This window comes from Oncorhynchus clarkii, unplaced genomic scaffold (genome assembly GCF_045791955.1).
Source record: "Oncorhynchus clarkii lewisi isolate Uvic-CL-2024 unplaced genomic scaffold, UVic_Ocla_1.0 unplaced_contig_1797_pilon_pilon, whole genome shotgun sequence".
NCBI lineage: Eukaryota > Metazoa > Chordata > Actinopteri > Salmoniformes > Salmonidae > Oncorhynchus > Oncorhynchus clarkii.
In genome coordinates, this window is record NW_027258202.1 from 77,767 (window position 1) to 96,075 (window position 18,309).

At 47.2% G+C, this 18,309-nt stretch overlaps 1 protein-coding gene across 1 annotated transcript in view; it reads right to left on the reverse strand.

Moving 5' to 3' along the window:
* The window catches only part of LOC139395956 (exocyst complex component 4-like), a gene marked incomplete at its 3' end in the record, with an annotated part of 84,266 nt that extends 66,742 nt beyond the window's left edge, over positions 1-17,524 (reverse strand). The window contains exons 1-4 of the mRNA XM_071143269.1: positions 17,432-17,524; positions 14,174-14,368; positions 5,287-5,480; positions 2,405-2,514 (exon numbers count right to left, since the gene is read on the reverse strand). Coding sequence (XP_070999370.1) covers positions 2,405-2,514; positions 5,287-5,480; positions 14,174-14,368; positions 17,432-17,524 — 592 coding nt within the window. The remainder of the gene's footprint in view (positions 1-2,404; positions 2,515-5,286; positions 5,481-14,173; positions 14,369-17,431) is intronic.
* Between the last annotated feature and the right edge of the window lie 785 nt (positions 17,525-18,309).

Consider the following 18,309-nt stretch of genomic DNA (forward strand, 5'->3'; position numbering starts at 1 on the left):
GGGTTAACTGCCTTGTTCAGGGGCAGAACGACAGATTTTTACCTTGTCAGCCTGATCTTGCAACCTTTCAGTTACAAGTCCAACGCTCTAACTACTAGGCTACCTGCCGCCTTGGGCATCTTAATCATCTTCTTGGTGTTTTCGCAGCTCCACAACCAGGGAATGTCATCAACACACTATAACAAACTCCACAACCAGGGAATGTCATCAACACACTATAACAAACTCCACAACCAGGGAATGTCATCAACACACTATAACAAACTCCACAACCAAGGAATGTCATCAACACACTATAACAAACTCCACAACCAAGGAATGTCATCAACACACTATAACAAACTCCACAACCAGGGAATGTCATCAACACACTTTAACAAACTCCACAACCAAGGAATGTCATCAACACACTATAACAAACTCCACAACCAGGGAATGTCATCAACACACTATAACAAACTCCCCTGTAGACGCTGTAGGTAACTGTTCCACTGTGGCTTATGAGCATAATGAATGTTATCCACCCCACTGTGCTGACAGGAATACATGGTGACTAATGGGAGATATGGAGGGGTGGCAGCTGATTATGATGTTATGAAAACGTATGTACTTGTATGATAACGCCCTAATAATGCTGTGATGTATGAACGAGTATGATAATGCCCTAATAATGTCGTGATGTATGTACTTGTATGATAACGCCCTAATAATGCTGTGATGTATGAACGAGTATGATAATGCCCTAATAATGTCGTGATGTATGCACTTGTATGATAACGCCCTAATAATGCTGTGATGTATGAACGAGTATGATAATGCCCTAATAATGTCGTGATGTATGTACTTGTATGATAACGCCCTAATAATGCTGTGATGTATGAACGAGTATGATAATGCCCTAATAATGCTGCGATGTACGAACGAGTATGATCATGTCCTAATAATGCTGCTGTGTATGCACTAGTATGATAATGCTCTAATGTGATGTATGCACTTGTGTGATAATGCTCTAATGTGATGTATGTACTGTTATGATAATGGACGGATAATGATGTGAGGTACACTATGTACTATTATGATAATGGTATAGTAATGTTGTGATGTACAGTATGTACTATTATGATAATGGCCTAGTGATGATGTGATGCATGTACTAATATGATAATGGACTGATAATGCTGTGAAGTATGTACTATTATGATAATGGTCTAATAATGCTGTGATGTATGTACTATTATGATAATGGTTTAATAATGCTGTGATGTATGTACTAATATGATAATGGTCTAATAATCCCGTGATGTATGTACTATTATGATAATGGTCTAATAATGCTGTGATGGACAGTATGTACTAATATGATAATGGCCTAATAATCCTGTGATGTATGTACTGTGCTGCAAGGGGGAGGAAATACGAGGCACAGATGGAAGAGATGGAAGCAGGGAGAAGGTGTGCGTGTCATCATGCGTTAGTGCTTCTGTGTGTGTGTGCATGTGCTTGCTGGCGTGTGAATGCCATCAGTGGAGTGTGTGTGAGAGGCAGTGTTATGTACGAGGTGTGTTGAGCCTGCAGCGTTCTCTGGTACACACCCCTAATGACATGCTAATGGATGTAATAACTGCAGCAGTACAGATCCCTGCTAATGATTTCATTATTACTGGGAGCATCGGCAGAATGGAGCGACAGTAGAACACTAACCTGACAACTCTACCACTGTGCTATCCAGGAGACAACTATGTTCCAATAGTTCTCATCAAGTCTCTACAGTATCTCTCTCTCCATCTACACCATGTTCTCTTTTCTATCTATCCATCTCAACTCCTCTCCCTTTCTCTTCTCCACTCAATATCCAGTTCTCTCCAGTTTCACATTATCTCACTGGCTCTCTGTCCCCGTCCGTCCTCTGTCCCCGTCCCTCCCTCTCTCTGTCCCCGTCCCTCCCTCTCTCTGTCCCCGTCCCTCCCTCTCTCTGTCCCCGTCCCTCCCTCTCTCTGTCCCCGTCCCTCCCTCTCTCTGTCCCCGTCCCTCCCTCTCTCTGTCCCCGTCCCTCCCTCTCTCTGTCCCCGTCCCTCCCTCTCTCTGTCCCCGTCCCTCCCTCTCTCTGTCCCCGTCCCTCCCTCTCTCTGTCCCCGTCCCTCCCTCTCTCTGTCCCCGTCCCTCCCTCTCTCTGTCCCTGCCTCTTCCTCGTCTCCCTCCTCCATGACCCCCCTCTCCCTCTCTTATCCAGTAGTATTCCTAAAGCCATTCTACTGGTGGTAATGAAGTAAGGTCAGCACAATCAACTGCACCAAACCCTTCCTTTATTAGGTTGGTATAGTGTGCAGGCCCTCATTTAGTACTGCTGTATTCAGCCAAGCAGACATGCATAATGGATGTGTGTTGGACTACCAAGGCTACTTACTGCTGGTGGTCCCTGGGGTGCTGAACTGGGAGGAGTCCATCAGCTTGCGAGGGGTGGACAGGCTGCTGACGTCCAGCTGGGGCAGAGGGGACGTGTCTTTGGTTGTAGAGCTGGAGAGAGTTGGGAAGAGCATCATCAGTCACCATCATCACCATCATCCTCGTTACAAAATTACAAATCAATAAATAAATAAATACAAATTGCATTTATTTTCAATGACTTCTCACTAAACTGAAAAGTAGAAGCTACTTATTTCAAAATTTTAAATTAATCTTCCTGAATTGTCTGGCTTCAATTTGAATTGAGCCCAACCCTGCTACCCACAACGACAACATTCACCTGAGAGACAAGCAGAGCTTTATAATGAACCTGTTAACAACATGGATGAACAGAGTCAGCCATGTACCTGTTCCTCCACACAGTGTTGAGTGTAGCCCTGTACCTCCACACAGTGTTGTGTAGCCCTGTACCTCCACACAGTGTTGAGTGTTGCCCTGTACCTCCACAGTGTTGAGTGTTGCCCTGTACCTCCACAGTGTTGAGTGTTGCCCTGTACCATCACAGTGTTGAGTGTTGCCCTGTACCTCCACAGTGTTGAGTGTTGCCCTGTACCTCCACAGTGTTGAGTGGAGCCCTGTACCACCACAGTGTTGAGTGGAGCCCTGTACCACCACAGTGTTGAGTGTTGCCCTGTACCACCACAGTGTTGAGTGGAGCACTGTACCACAGTGTTGAGTGTTGCCCTGTACCTTCACAGTGTTGAGTGTAGCCCTGTACCGCCACACAGTGTTGAGAGTAGCCCTGCTTAGTGAGTGTTGAGTGTAGCCCTGTACCTCCACAGTGTTGAGTGTAGCCCTGCTTAGTGAGTGTTGAGTGGAGGTGGGTTGTTCTTACCAAACCTCCATTATACAGGAGCTTTAACCTAAGACCCCAACTAATACATCACTATACAGTACGTCACAGCCTAGACACCACACTGCTGTACACACAACAATCACACACACGCCAATGAAGATACCACACACACACACACACACACACACACACACACACACACACACACACACACACACACACACACACACACACACACACACACACACACACACACACACACACACACACCTAGCATGAATTAAACAAACATCAAAACAACAGGCTTCATTGCTGGAGAGGTGGGTGACCTGCATCAGTCTAATGTGTTGTGATGCTGCATCTTGGTTTAGGAATTATCATGCAGGTGGCAGCCGTCGCCCCACACAGCATTCTAACATGTGTCCCAAATGGCAACGTATTCCCTGCATAGTGCACTACACAGTGTATTACTTTTTAAAGTAGTGCACTAAGTAGGGAATAGGGTGCCGTTTGGGACACGCCCATTGGTGTTGGTATGATAATCCTCCCGATGCTAATGTAGGTTGTGACGCGGTCGTCGACTAACCAAAACCCACATTATCATTCTACAGAGCGTCATCTCTGGTCTCCCATGAATGAATCAGATGTGTTTGCACTAAGTGGTGAGACAGGGACGTTGTCTTGTCACTAGAAGTTTAGACTAGCTAATGTAAACACTGAGGGACAACACATGTAGTGTGGAACTGTACTGTGTGGGATTAGAGGAGGAGGTTGAACACTGTCTCATGTTATGGTATTTCATTTAATGATTTCAACTAGTTTCCCCCCAATTATCCATTTACTTTCAGCGCACAGTGAACACCCATACACTTCAGACTCCCAAAGCTTTTATTCTGAAGTGAAAACAACTACTTCCAACGCAGAGTGAACACCCATACACTTCAGACTCCCAAAGCTTTTATTCTGAAGTGAAAACAACTACTTCCAATCTCTACTGAGATCTGGTGTTTGAGTCCTTGCCCTACTAGAATACTGCAAATTATAAACATTACATTCCCTCTGTTGACTGCACTTGATGTGGGATTGACCCCCACTCTGATCTCCCTGACCAAACCTCACAGCGTGTTCCTAACAACTCACACCTCTGCCCCACTCCCAGTCCCCCCCCTCCCCTTCCCAGGCCACTCACCCCCCCCCTCCCCTCCCCCTCCCTCCTCTTCTCCAAGCCACTCACTCCCCCCCCCTCCTCTTCTCCAGGCCACTCACTCCCCTTCTCCAGGCCACTCACCCCCCCCTCTCCCTCCCCTTCTCCAGGCCACTCACCCCTCCCTCTCCCTCCCCTTCTCCAGGCCACTCACCCCCCCCTCTCCCTCCCCTTCTCCAGACCACTCACCCCCCCTCTCCCTCCCCTTCTCCAGGCCACTCACCCCCCCCCTCTCCCTCCCCTTCTCCAGGCCACTCACTCCCCTCTCCCTCCTCCAGGCCACTCCCACCCCCCCCTCTCCCTCCCCTCCTCCAGGCCACTCACCCCCCCCCTCTCCCTCCCCTTCTCCAGGCCACTCACCCCCCCCCCCTCTCCCTCCCCTTCTCCAGGCCACTCACTCCCCTCTCCCTCCTCCAGGCCACTCCCACCCCCCCCTCTCCCTCCCCTCTCCAGGCCACTCACCCCCCCCCTCTCCCTCCCCTTCTCCAGGCCACTCACCCCCCTCTCCCTCCCCTTCTCCAGGCCACTCACCCCCCTCTCCCTCCCCTTCTCCAGGCCACTCACCCCCCTCTCCCTCCCCTCTCCAGGCCACTCACCCCCCCTCTCCCTCCCCTTCTCCAGGCCACCCCCCCCTCTCCCTCCCCTTCTCCAGGCCACTCCCCCCCCCCCCCCTCTCCCTCCCCTTCTCCAGGCCCCTCTCCCTCCCCTTCTCCAGGCCACTCCCCCCCTCTCCCGGCCACTCACCCCCCCCCCCTCTCCCTCCCCTTCTCCAGGCCACTCACACCCCCCCCCCCCTCTCCCTCCCCTTCTCCAGGCCACTCACCCCCCGTGGCGTCCCTGGTTCTTGTCCTTGTTCTTGGTCCCCAGGCGGCTGGTAGACTTGATGTAGAGGTGCCGGTGCAGCTCGTCGATGAGGACCACGTGGATGTTGAGCTTCTTACTGTGGAGCTCCAGACGCAGGTCCCCCAGACCCTCCACCTGCAGCAGGGGGCCCTCCAGAGACTCCACCGCTGACACCTGCACGAGGGGGACCACAGGAGACACACCTGAATAGATCTAGACACCTTGGAATGTAGGGGAGACCTGAACACAGCTCCAGGTACCTGTTGTGTTATCCACTAGTACTCACTGTATATCTGAATACACCTGGCAACACTTCAGAAGACAGTATTTTGATGGGGACCACAGGGACATGTTTATTAGGACACGCAATGGAAAACTGTTTAAAATGTCATCAATAATGAATCTAAATCTTCACAGTCATAAACAAGATGTGGATATAATTGGCTAGTTTAATTGGTACCGAAGACTTGAGTATTTAGAGAAAGCTGTTTATTTGAACTGTAAATCTGAAGCATGGGTGTCTGTCCATACATTACACCTCACAGGTTGTTAGACAGGTTGTCAGACCGGTTACTAGACAGGTTGTCAGACCGGTTACTAGACAGGTTGTCAGACCGGTTACTAGACAGACAAATAATGCCAACAACACCAGTATAACTACAGTGTATCCTCTGTGGTAACACTGCTGCTGTATGTAGAACGTTCTAAATGCTTTACATTGTAGTCATTTAACAGACACTCTTTTCCAGACAGACTTACAGGAGCATTTAGGGTTCAGTGTCTGGCTCAAGGACACAGTCAGATTCTTCACCTAGTCGGCTCGGTGTTACAAACCAGCGACCTTTCAGTGACTGGCCCAACACAAGGCTACCAGCCACCCCAAGTGCCCACTGCCCAGCCCCCACTGCCCAGCCCTCACTGCCCAGCCCCCACTGCCCAGCCCCCACTGCCCAGCCCCCACTGCCCAGCCCCCACTGCCCAGCCCCCACTGCCCAGCCCCCACTGCCCAGCCCCCACTGCCCAGCCCCCACTGCCCAGCCCTCACTGCCCAGCCCTCACTGCCCAGCCCTCACTGCCCAGCCCTCACTGCCCAGCCCTCACTGCCCAGCCCTCACTGCCCAGCCCTCACTGCCCAGCCCTCACTGCCCAGCCCCCACTGCCCAGCCCCCACTGCCCAGCCCCCACTGCCCAGCCCCCACTGCCCAGCCCTCACTGCCCAGCCCTCACTGCCCAGCCCTCACTGCCCAGTCCCCACTGCCCAGCCCCCACTGCTCAGTCCCCACTGCCCAACATAACAGCATTTTAGGGGAAAACTTAAGGAATGCAGACTATGCACCCAACATCAAACTACATCCAGGCTCTCGTCCAAAGTTCCTGGCTTTCTTTCTCCCTCCGTCCGTCCGTCCGTCCCCCTCTCTCCTCCCGTCTCATTTTTCATTAGCATTGTGGTTATGGCGTGTTTATATTGAATAAATCTTCATGGTGGTTAATGAGTGGTTTTTATTAGAGTGGGCTAATGGCTGGATGACAGCACTCCAGAGAGCCATCACAGACTGTGTGTGTATCACCGGGCAGGACGGACAGGAGGAAAGGAAGGGAGGGCCATAGGTCAAGTATGTGTTGATGCAAATCAGTGCAGCATTAGCCAAAAGATGTGCTAATGCTGTGCATGATCAGCCCCGTCAGCTTAATAGAATAACTCTGCATGCCTCTGTGTTGCTCACTGTGTGGTGAAGGTATACGTTGGTGTGTGTGTGAGTATGCATATGCTGTAACTAACTGTGAGTGGGTGTGACCAATGTGTATGTGTCTGTGTGTATGTCATGTGTGCATGTGTGTATGCCTTGTGTGTGTGTCCTTGAGTGTGTGTGACTCATTACCAGTGGTCCGGGATGACAGAAGAAGGCTGGTTAACATCGTTAGGGAGCCCAGGCTGTCAAGATAATCAACTATAAGAGGCTTCCTGAGAGTTAGCAGGATGGGGAGAGAGGGAGACTCACAGGAGGGGGAGGAGAGAAGGAGTACATGTGACAGCCCGTCACTGGCCTCTCTGGTGCACACTGGGCTCAGACGGGGTGTGTGTGTGTGTGTGTGTGTGTGTGTGTGTGTGTGTGTGTGTGTGTGTGTGTGTGTGTGTGTGTGTGTGTGTGTGTGTGTAGGATAGGAGTGGAGAAGATACTTTTTTTGGAAAGTGAACCAGTCCTGTCCCTCACTAGCCCCATGGGGTCTTGTAACACTGCCATTCAGCTGAGGCAGAAAGAGAGCAGTGGGAATACTAATAGTCAAGACAGAGAGAGAGAGAGAGAGAGAGAGGAGATAGAGAGACAGAGACAGAGAAAGAGAGAGAAAGCTGAGGGAGGGCTAGAGGAGGAGGGGATGGAGAGAGAGTGTGAAAGTGAGGGAGATGTTAATCTGACAGATGAGCAGGGTAATGAGTGACAGCATGTCTGGAATGAACACATCAGGGAGTCTCACAGGATTGACAGAGACAGTATGGACTTTCAACAGACCGGAGAGAGAGAGCGAAAGGGTGATGAGCAGAGAGAGCTGAGAGAGCTGAGAGAGAGACAGGAGAGAGAGAGAGCTGAGAGAGGGGGGAGAGAGCTGAGAGAGGGGGAGAGAGCTGAGAGAGAGAGGAGAGAGCTAAGAGAGAGAGGAGAGAGCTGAAAGAGAGAGAGAGAAGAGAGCGGAGAGAGAGCTGAGAGAGCTGAGAGAGGGGAGAGAGCAGAGAGAGGAGAGAGCTGAGAGAGGGGGAGAGAGCGGAGAGAGGGGAGAGTGATGGGAAGAGAGGGAGATCTGAGACGGTGGAAAGGGAGAGCAAAACAAATAGTTAACCAATAAAAAGGGAGAGAGACAGAGAGATAACTGTTGCAGCCGCTCTCCTACTGAGAGGCAAATTGAAACACCTAGCTTAAAATGGACACTGACAGTCTTCTGTGAAAGCAATGTAATGAGGCACAGACCTGACTCACTGAGTTTCCTTAGATTAGCCTCCGTCAGACTGTTCCAGGGACAGCTTCAACTTGAGTTAGGGTCAACATCAGCTCTTGTCTAGCACCTATCAAACAAGATAGGATCCTTCTTGCATAGAGTACAGTGGCCCAGTTCCAATACTGTTATGAATCCATCCTTCTTTCCTGGAGGTCACTGATCTAACACAGTTGGATATGTGAGAGCAAGGACTCCACACCATTACATAGGCTTGGGCCAGTGGAGGCTGGTGGGAGGAGCTATAGAAGGACGGGCTCCATACGTTTGATACCGTTCCATTTTTATTCCATTCCAGCCATTACAATGAGCCTGTCCTTCTATAGCTCCTCCCACCAGCGTAGATGTTCACGCAGGGATTTCTGGAATAACCGGAGTAGCACACAAGTGGCCGCTAAAAAACAAAAAACATTGCTTTCCCTGAATACTAAAAAGAAATTGCACAAGTAATAGCGAAATCATATAGAAGATGTTAACTAAATGCTAACAAGCCAAAACTAATATAAACTATTTGTAGACAGGCAAATCCAGCTCATGAAGTTATACAAGCATAGCTCATTTTCGGTGAGTGTGGACATTTACAAGTGAAAGTCAATGAGAGCAAGTGCAAATAAAAAAGTAGTGATGCATGTTTTTCAGAGGGAAGAGCAGCATGTGAACACGGAGCAGAGGGGAGAGAAAACGCTAGTCGGAAGCACAGGGACAAAATGGCAGCTGTACAGACAACCCATACAGAGCTCTGACTTACTCCTCAAACACGGCAGAAAGCCGTTATAAGATATCTGATAGCAAACATTTAGCAGTGAATTACACACAAGTGGAACTTCCTCACCTCACATGCGCCAAACAACAGACACTCAGTGACAGATATAGAACGCTCTGGACTGACCGGCTCCTGTTGTTTTCTCCTGTTGTGGACTGACCGGCTACTGTTGTTTTCTCCTGTTGTGGACTGACCGGCTCCTGTTGTTTTCTCCTGTCGTGGACTGACCAGCTACTGTTGTTTTCTCCTGTTGTGGACTGACCGGCTCCTGTTGTGGACTGACCAGCTCCTGTTGTGGACTGACCGGCTACTGTTGTGGACTGACCGGCTACTGTTGTTTTCTCCTGTTGTGGACTGACCAGCTCCTGTTGTGGACTGACCGGCTACTGTTGTGGACTGACCGGCTACTGTTGTTTTCTCCTGTTGTGGACTGACCGGCTACTGTTGTGTCGTGGACTGACTGGCTACTGTTGTTTTCTCCGTGGACTGACCAGCTCCTGTCGTGGACTAACCGGCTCCTGTCGTGGACTGACCGGCTCCTGTCGTGGACTGACCGGCTCCTGTCGTGGACTGACCGGCTCCTGTCGTGGACTGACCGGCTCCTGTCGTGGACTGACCGGCTCCTGTCGTGGACTGACCGGCTCCTGTCGTGGACTGACTGACCGGCTCCTGCTCCGTGGACTGACCTGACCAGCTCCTGTTGTGGACTGACCGGCTCCTGTTGTGGACTGACCGGCTCCTGTTGTGGACTGAAAGGCTACTGTTGTTTTCACCTGTTGTGGACTGACCAGCTCCCATTGTGGACTGACCAGTTGTGCTGTTATGGACTGACCAGCTCCCGTTGTGCTGTTAGGGACTGACCAGCTCCTGTTGTGCTGTTAGGGACTGACCAGCTCCCGTTGTGCTGTTAGGGACTGACCAGCTCCTGTTGTGCAGTTATGGACTGACCAGCTCCTGTTGTGCCGTTATGACCAGCTCCTGTTGTGCCGTTATGGACTGACCAGCTCCTGTTGTGCCGTTATGGACTGACCAGCTCCTGTTGTGCTGTTAGGGACTGACCAGCTCCTGTTGTGCTGTTAGGGACTGACCAGCTCCCGTTGTGCTGTTAGGGACTAACCAGCTCCCGTTGTGCTGTTAGGGACTAACCAGCTCCTGTTTTCTCCTGTTGTGCTGTTATGGACTGACCAGCTCCCGTTGTGCTGTTATGGACTGACCAGCTCCTGTTGTGCTGTTAGGGACTGACCGGCTCCTGTTGTGGACTGACCGGCTCCTGTTGTGGACTGACCGGCTCCTGTTGTGGACTGACCGGCTCCTGTTGTGGACTGACCGGCTCCTGTTGTGGACTGACCGGAGGAGCTGGTCAATCCCCCATAACAGCACAACAGGAGCTGGTCAGTCCATAACAGCACAACAGGAGCTGGTCAGTCCATAACAGCACAACAGGAGCTGGTCAGTCCATAACAGCACAACAGGAGCTGGTCAGTCCCTAACAGCACAACAGGAGCTGGTCAGTCCCTAACAGCACAACAGGAGCTGGTCAGTCCCTAACAGCACAACAGGAGCTGGTCAGTCCCTAACAGCACAACAGGAGCTGGTCAGTCCATAACAGCACAACAGGAGCTGGTCAGTCCAGGTTAGCCTAGTGGTTAGAGCATTGGACTAGTAACCGGAAGGGGATTGATTATAATTACATTTTTAAATTATAGTACTTATTGTGCAGTTTATACTTTTAGAAATGTTATTAAATTGATTAATATTATGGTGTTTCTATTCCAAGAAAAAAGAAAATGCATTTTACAGTAGCCTCAGGGTTTCTGTTAGGAAAATATGGCGCTGTACAACGTGACAAGTTGGGAGTAGGCCTAGGCTACTAAGTCATTGCGAGTTGAGAGCAAAATAATCCTAACATTTCCTCACCCTAATTGTAGGCTGACCAATATCCAAACGGAGATTCAGTGAAAATAAAAATCTGATTTATCAAGACCAGTCCCCATAGTTGTCTCAAAGCATCGCAAAACGGTGCTGAATAGTTAACCACACGCGAGTAGGCTATTGCTTCAAATCCTATTATAACAATTGGATGACTTTGGGTGTTTCAGTAAGCAACAATATGTTGCCTTCATTAGCCTACTTTATTCTAATATTTATGTCATTCAGTGATATTTATTCTCACAGTAACTTGTTATGGGTCCATCCAGAAGTGGTTAGAAAACAGTGCATTTGGTGGGCTATGCAAAGATATGGGAGTAGTGACATGCCTCGCAAACATTTAAAGTGTCTAAACTCGGCAAGAGTCTATTGTCCTGTCTGATAGCCCATCAAGGGTGGCTGGCTTCTGTTGTATTCTTTAATCTCCAGCTCAGAGAAGTGTGTTTCTATTCCAACAAAAAAAACAGACTTGAATAATTAAACAGTAAATAAACTGGAAAATGTCAGCTGAAGCAACTGAATTCAGGAATTCATTCAAAATATGTTAAACCTTTCTTTTGTTGAGAAACTGACAATACAACAATACATTGATCTTCTCAGCAAGGTTTTACCCATGGTTCTGGAGCTGGGGGGGAAGAGCAACTGTAGCTGAATGTAGTTGAAATAAACATCCTTATTTTGAAAGTCTTTTTATCATTATTTTATTAACGAAAGCATAAAGATGTTGATGAACAAATAATATGTGTGTGTCTATGTGCGTGTTACATTGTCTTCTTCTGACAAACTAGAAACAAAATGGTGTCTTTTTTTAGTGTGCACACGAGACAGAGGAAGAGCAATTCTTACACTATTGTTTTAAATTCAATCACTCTCTTCTTCATCCTCATCATTCAGTTAATTTAAATTCAATTGTAATACATTTTGTCACTCCCACAGCAAAGTTTAAAAACAGACGGATTTGTGAAATTGTATTATCCGTCATTTTGCGGTTGCATGAGGTTTGGTGATGACAGAATACGTAGGATATTAAATAAACACTCAAATAGGCAAAAGAAGCAGGAAGAGCTTTGGGCTGAGTGACTCACTCATTCCTGGCTTTCGTTCAAAATAAGTTATATTATAATGCAGGGTGAAAGACACATTATTTCATATTTTTTGATATTGAGTTAGAAATGTACAATTTAAGAGCAGTTAAACATCAAATAAATTGCAAGTTTGCCCCTTTTTGGCCATTAGGTTACACTTTACAATAGGACTCAACTCTGAATGACAACAGCAACTATCAGTAATTAAAACTGTGGCACAAATTTGGGGATTTTTCACACATAGCCGAGCTATTAGACTATCCTTTTGTAAATTAATGGAGGTGTGAATGTTTCAGTCAGTCTCTCTCCGGGACTAGAGTCCTGAATCAGGCAAAAAATTATAATAATAATCAGCTGCCAGCATTTGTGAAAGAATACTTTCGGATCTTGTTGATTTCTTCTGTCGCTTCAAGAGGGCTACTGTCCACCTGGTCATTGTGTGGTTCCAAAGGATAAAGACTCACCTTCAGATGGATGTGTGGTTTCAGAGAGAAGTCAGCTGTTAGCCTGGGACCAGGCACGGTGGATAAAGACTCACCTTCAGATGGATGTGTGGTTTCAGAGAGAAGTCAGCTGTTAGCCTGGGACCAGGCACAGTGGATAGACTCACCTTCAGATGGATGTGTGGTTTCAGAGAGAAGTCAGCTGTTAGCCTGGGACCAGGCACGGTGGATAGACTCACCTTCAGATGGATGTGTGGTTTCAGAGAGAAGTCAGCTGTTAGCCTGGGACCAGGCACAGTGGAAGACATCCTTTTTCTGCATAGCAATTTGAAGAAATCCTACTAAATAGGCCAAGTCTAAACTAATATATTAAATTGCCTAAATAAACAAGTATATTTCATAAATAAATGAAGGAGCTCAAGTCTTGAAAATGTGGGAAACTCCCTATCCTCGCTGGACTCTCTTTCATTCAGTTTCTTCTTCGCATTAGCAAAGAAGGACTCCGTGTTTCACGAACTCACATTCTATAGAGGGGCTATCACTCTTTCATTCTGTGGTAAAAGACCATTTGTTATTTAGAATGATTTATTTCTGTTTTTAGAGGGAGAGAAACCAAAAGCCCACTGTGCCAATTTTAGAAAATCATCAGTCCAGTAATTGTGCCATTGCATTCACCCAAGTTGTCTTTCAACTCCAGGACCACCCACCTGATGTAGGACTCTAGAGCCAGACACTCTCGGACTAAAACATTCACACCTCCATTCATTTAGGAAAAGATAGTCAATTTGTGCCACAGTTTAGACTTAACTCCCTCTTGTGATATTGTGGTGCAATGACAGAATGACACACTTTACCACAATCTGCCATGTTTAAAAGAAGAATGTTTAAAGGAAGAACCACTACATACATAACAGTTAATATATTTAGCCCAGATGTGAGTGATTTTCCTAAATACTGTTACCAACTTCCATCAACCTGACCACACCATGTAAAAAGTGCTTTAATGTAGATTTTAGGTTTGCAGCCCCCACGAAGGACTGAGAGTGGGAGACAAAGAGACAGAAGGTCTTCAGGGCCCTCAGGGGGCCAGACATCCCTCGTCCTCCCTCTCAAATCTGCCTGTTCTGGAGCAGAGATGAACTGACTAGGCCCTAATTACCTGAGTTTGGAAGAAGAGTGTAGGAGTGAGTGGAGGAAGAAGGGAAAGGAGAGACCACAGAGTTGTACAAGCCATTTCGTGCTTTGGCCCCCGCTGAGCGCGCCACAAAACCCACATCAAAGTCAACCCACACACCTGTGGTGGCCCCTGGGCCGCTTTGATGAAGCTTACCGGCTGGAAGGGAGATGTACAATTGGGTCGTGTTCATTAGGCACCAAATGGGAGAAAACTGAGAGTCCAGCCAATTAGCTGAAATGCCAGTCCATTTCTGTAGCCAAGGAGGACAGCAATCACGTAATATGATAGTCAAGTGTCAGGTCAACGTCGGGTATTCAAAATCTAGCTGGATGTCCGGATTGCCATATCCCAGTGATAATCATACGAATCCCATTCTCTCGCACGCACGCCCCACCATGGCCCCAAACTTAACACACTTTCATACAAATCTTACCACATCCTCACCTACCACCCCACCTCCACACGAATTCTCACTTACTCACCAGCATGTCGGTGGCGTGCAGGTAGTGCTTGCTGGCCATGCAGGCCTCCAGTCTCTGTGGGACCTGCTTGATACTCTCGATCTCGTCCAGCAGGTTGAGGACGTGTTTGTGCTCGATGCCTTCGATCCACAGCTTCCTCAGTTCATCCCTCTTGCAGTGGAGCAGCATCTTACAGGACAGCAGGTTCTCCTTCACCTGGGATACAATGGGACATCGCACAAGTCAGACACCAGGGTGTTCATCAGGCGATAAAGGGAAAAAGACGGACTGAAACAGGGACAGAGTAGTTGGACTGTTGTAAAACATTTTGCTTCGGTGTGCATTAATGAATCAACCCCACCCCCAGGGTCAGACAGGTGAGGCTCCAGGGTTGTGTTCATTAGGCACCAAACTAAAGAAAGTTGACTGAAACAGGGAGGGACTACTAATCAATAAGAAACAATCATTTTAATCTCTGCTGTAAAGCGTTATTTTCTGTTGTGTGCCCTAATGAACATGACCCATGGGTCCGTTCAGAGACAAGAGAGGCAAGCGTTTAGAAAGTTCAGATAGAAATGTATTGCGCAGAACAGACGTGATTATTTGTCAGGTAGAAAAGGGAGTTATGTCAGCTCTATTCATTACATTTCTATCTGGAAGGTTCTGAATAGCTTCAGGGACACATGAACACTCCTTTCAGTTTCAAAGCTCAGTATCCCACCTGAATCATTGGGCACTTAACGTGGCACAAAAGCACCATCACACACAAGTCTTTGGAAACCTTTCTAGGTTCTCTTTGTAACAGTCTCATATACAGTTGAAGTCAGAAGTTTACACACAGCTTAGCCAAATACATTTAAACTCAGTTTTTCACAATTCCTGACATTTAATCCTAGTAAAAATTCCCTGTTTTAGGTCAGTTAAGATCACCACTTTATTTTAAGATTGTGAAATGTCAGAATAATAGTAGAGAGAATTATTTATTTCAGCTTTTATTTCTTTCATCGCATTCCCAGTGGGTCAGAAGTTTACATAGACTCAATTAGTATTTGGTAGCATTGCCTTGAAATTGTTTAACTTGGGTCAAACGTTTTGGGAGGCCTTCCACAACCTTCCCACAATAAGTTGGGTGAATTTTGGCCCATTCCTTCTGGCAGAGCTGGTGTAACTGAGTCAGGCTTTTTCAGTTCTGCCCACACATTTTCTATAGGATTGAGGTCAGGGCTTTGTGATGGCCACTCCAATACCTTGACTTTGTTGTCCTTAAGCTATTTTGCCACAACTTTGGAAGTATGCTTGGGGTCATTGACCATTTGGAAGACCCATTTGCGACCAAGCTTTAACTTCCTGACTGATGTCTTGAGATGTTGCCTCAATATATCCACATAATTTTCCTCCCTCATTATACCATCTACTTTGTGAAGTGCACCAGTCCCTCCTACAGCAAAGCACCCCGACAACATGATGCTGCCACCCCTGTACTTCACGGTTGGGATGGTGTTCTTCAGCTTGCAAGCCTCCCCCTTTTTCCTCCAAACATAACAATGGTCATTATGGCCAAACAGTTCTATTTTTGTTTCATCAGACCAGAGGACAATTCTCCAAAAAGTACAATCTTTGTCTCTATGCGCAGTTGCAAACCGCAGTCTGGATTTCTTATGGTGGTTTTGGAGCAGTGGCTTCTTCTTTGCTGAGCGGCCTTTCAGGTTATGTCGATATAGGACTCGTTTTACTGTGGATATAGATACTTTTGTACCGGTTTCCTCCAGCATCTTCACAAGGTCCTTTGCTGTTGTTCTGGGATTGATTTGCACTTTTCGCACCAAAGTACGTTCATCTCTAGGAGACAGAACGTGTGTCCTTCCTGAGTGGTATGACAGATGCGTGGTCCCATGGTGTTCATACTTACATACTATTGTGGTAGAGGAATGTGGTACCGTCAGGTATTTGGAAATTGCTCCCAAGGATGAACCAGACTTGAGGTCTACAATTTATTTTAGACCCGTGTTCCTGAGGGTCTTGGCTGATTTCTTTTGATTTTCCCATGATGTCAAGCAACGAGGCACTGAGTTTGAAGTAGGGCCTTGAAATATATCCACAGGTACAAATTATGTAAATTATGTGAATTAGCCTATCGGAAGCTTCTAAAGCCATGACATAATTTTCTGGAATTTTCCAAGCTGTTTAAAAGGTACAGTCATCTTAATATACTTAAACTTCTGACCCACTGGAATTGTGATATAGTGAATTATAAGTGAAATAATATGTCTGTAAAAAATTGTAGGAAAAATTACTTGTGTCATGAACAAAGTAGATGTCTTAACAGACTTGCCAAAACTATAGTTTGTTAACAAGAAATGTGTGGAGTGATTGAAAAACTAGTTTTAATGACTCCAACCTAAGTGTATGTAAACTCGGGTGCACCTCAGCCACGCACAAGGTACTAAACGATATCATAATCACCATCGATAAAAGACAGTACTGTGCAGCCATCTTCATCAACCTGGCCAAGGCTTTCAACTCTGTCAATCACCGTATCCTTATCGGCAGACTCAACAGCCTTGGTTTCTCAAATGACTGCCTCGCCTGGTTCACCAACTACTTCTCAGACAGAGTTCAGTGTGTCAAATTAGAGGGCTTGTTGTCCGGACCTCTGACAGTCTCTATGGGGGTACCACAGTGTTCAATTCTCGGGCCGACTCTTTTCTCTGTATATATCAACGATGTCGCTCTAGCTGCGGATGATTCCCTGATCCACCTCTACGCAGACGACACCATTCTGTATACATCTGGCCCTTCTTTGGACACTGTGTTAACTAACCGCCAAACGAGCTTCAATGCCATTCAACACTGCTTCCGTAGCCTCCAACTGCTCTTAAACGCTAGTAAAAACTAAAAATACCTAGGTGCCTGGCAAGACTGTAAACTCTCCTTCCAGACTCACATTAAGCAACTCCAATCCAAAATTAAATCTAGAATCAGCTTCCTATTTCGCAACAAATCCTCCATCACTCATGCTGCCAAACATACCGTTGTAAAACTGACCATCCTACCGATCCTCGACTTCGTCGATGTCATTTACAAAATAGCTTCCAATACTCTACTCAGCAAACTGGATGCATGCAGTCTATCACAGTGCCATCCGTTTTGTCACCAAAGCCCCCTTTTCAACCCACCACTGCGACCTGTATGCTCTAGTCGGCTGGCCCTCTCTACAGATTCGTCGCCAGACCCAGCTTCGCCTCATCTCAGCTCACTGGTCACGATAACAACACCCACCCGTAGCACGCGCTCCAGCAGGTAAATCTCACTGGTTGTCCCCAAAGCCAACACCTCTTTTAGCCGCCTTTCCTTCCAGTTCTCTGCTGCCATTGACTGGAACGAATTGCAAAAATCGCTGAAGCTGGAGATATTTGCGTCACTAACTTTAAACATCAGCTATCTGAGCAGCTAACCAAAACGCTGCAGCTGTACATAACCCATCTGTAAATAGCCCACACAATCGACCTACCTCATCCCCATATTGTTTTTATTTACTTTTCCACACCAGTATTTCTACTTGCACATCATCATCTGCTCATCTATCACTCCAGTGTTCATTTGCTAAACTGTCATTACTTCGCTACTATGGCCTATTTATTGCCTTACCTCCTCACGCCATTTGCACACACTGTATATAGACTTTCTTTTTTTCTATTGTGTTATTGACTGTACGCTTGTTAATTCCATGTGTAAATGTGTTGTTGTTTGTGTCGCACTGCTTTGCTTTATCTTGGCCAGGTCGCAGTTGTAAATGAGAACTTGTTCTAAACTAGCTTATATGGTTAAATAAAGGTGAAATAAAAAAATAAAAACTGTACATCCAGACACACAGCCTGGAGAGATGGGAATGACATCAAGCTGTTGCGGAATACTAGCGGGCTATCCCAGAGGCTCTAACAGTGACGCAGGTGTCAGAGCCACCCACACCCACACACACACACACACACCCACACACACACTCTAGAGAAATCAGCCTGGCCCTTACACTGCCTCTGCTGCTAATGTCCTTGATGTACAACTCCCTGGGACCATCACTCTGCCTTCACACTGTTATTCACAGGCCATGCACATGTTCTGAATGTTTTGTTGCAAATGTTTTTACTTTTTAACTCTGC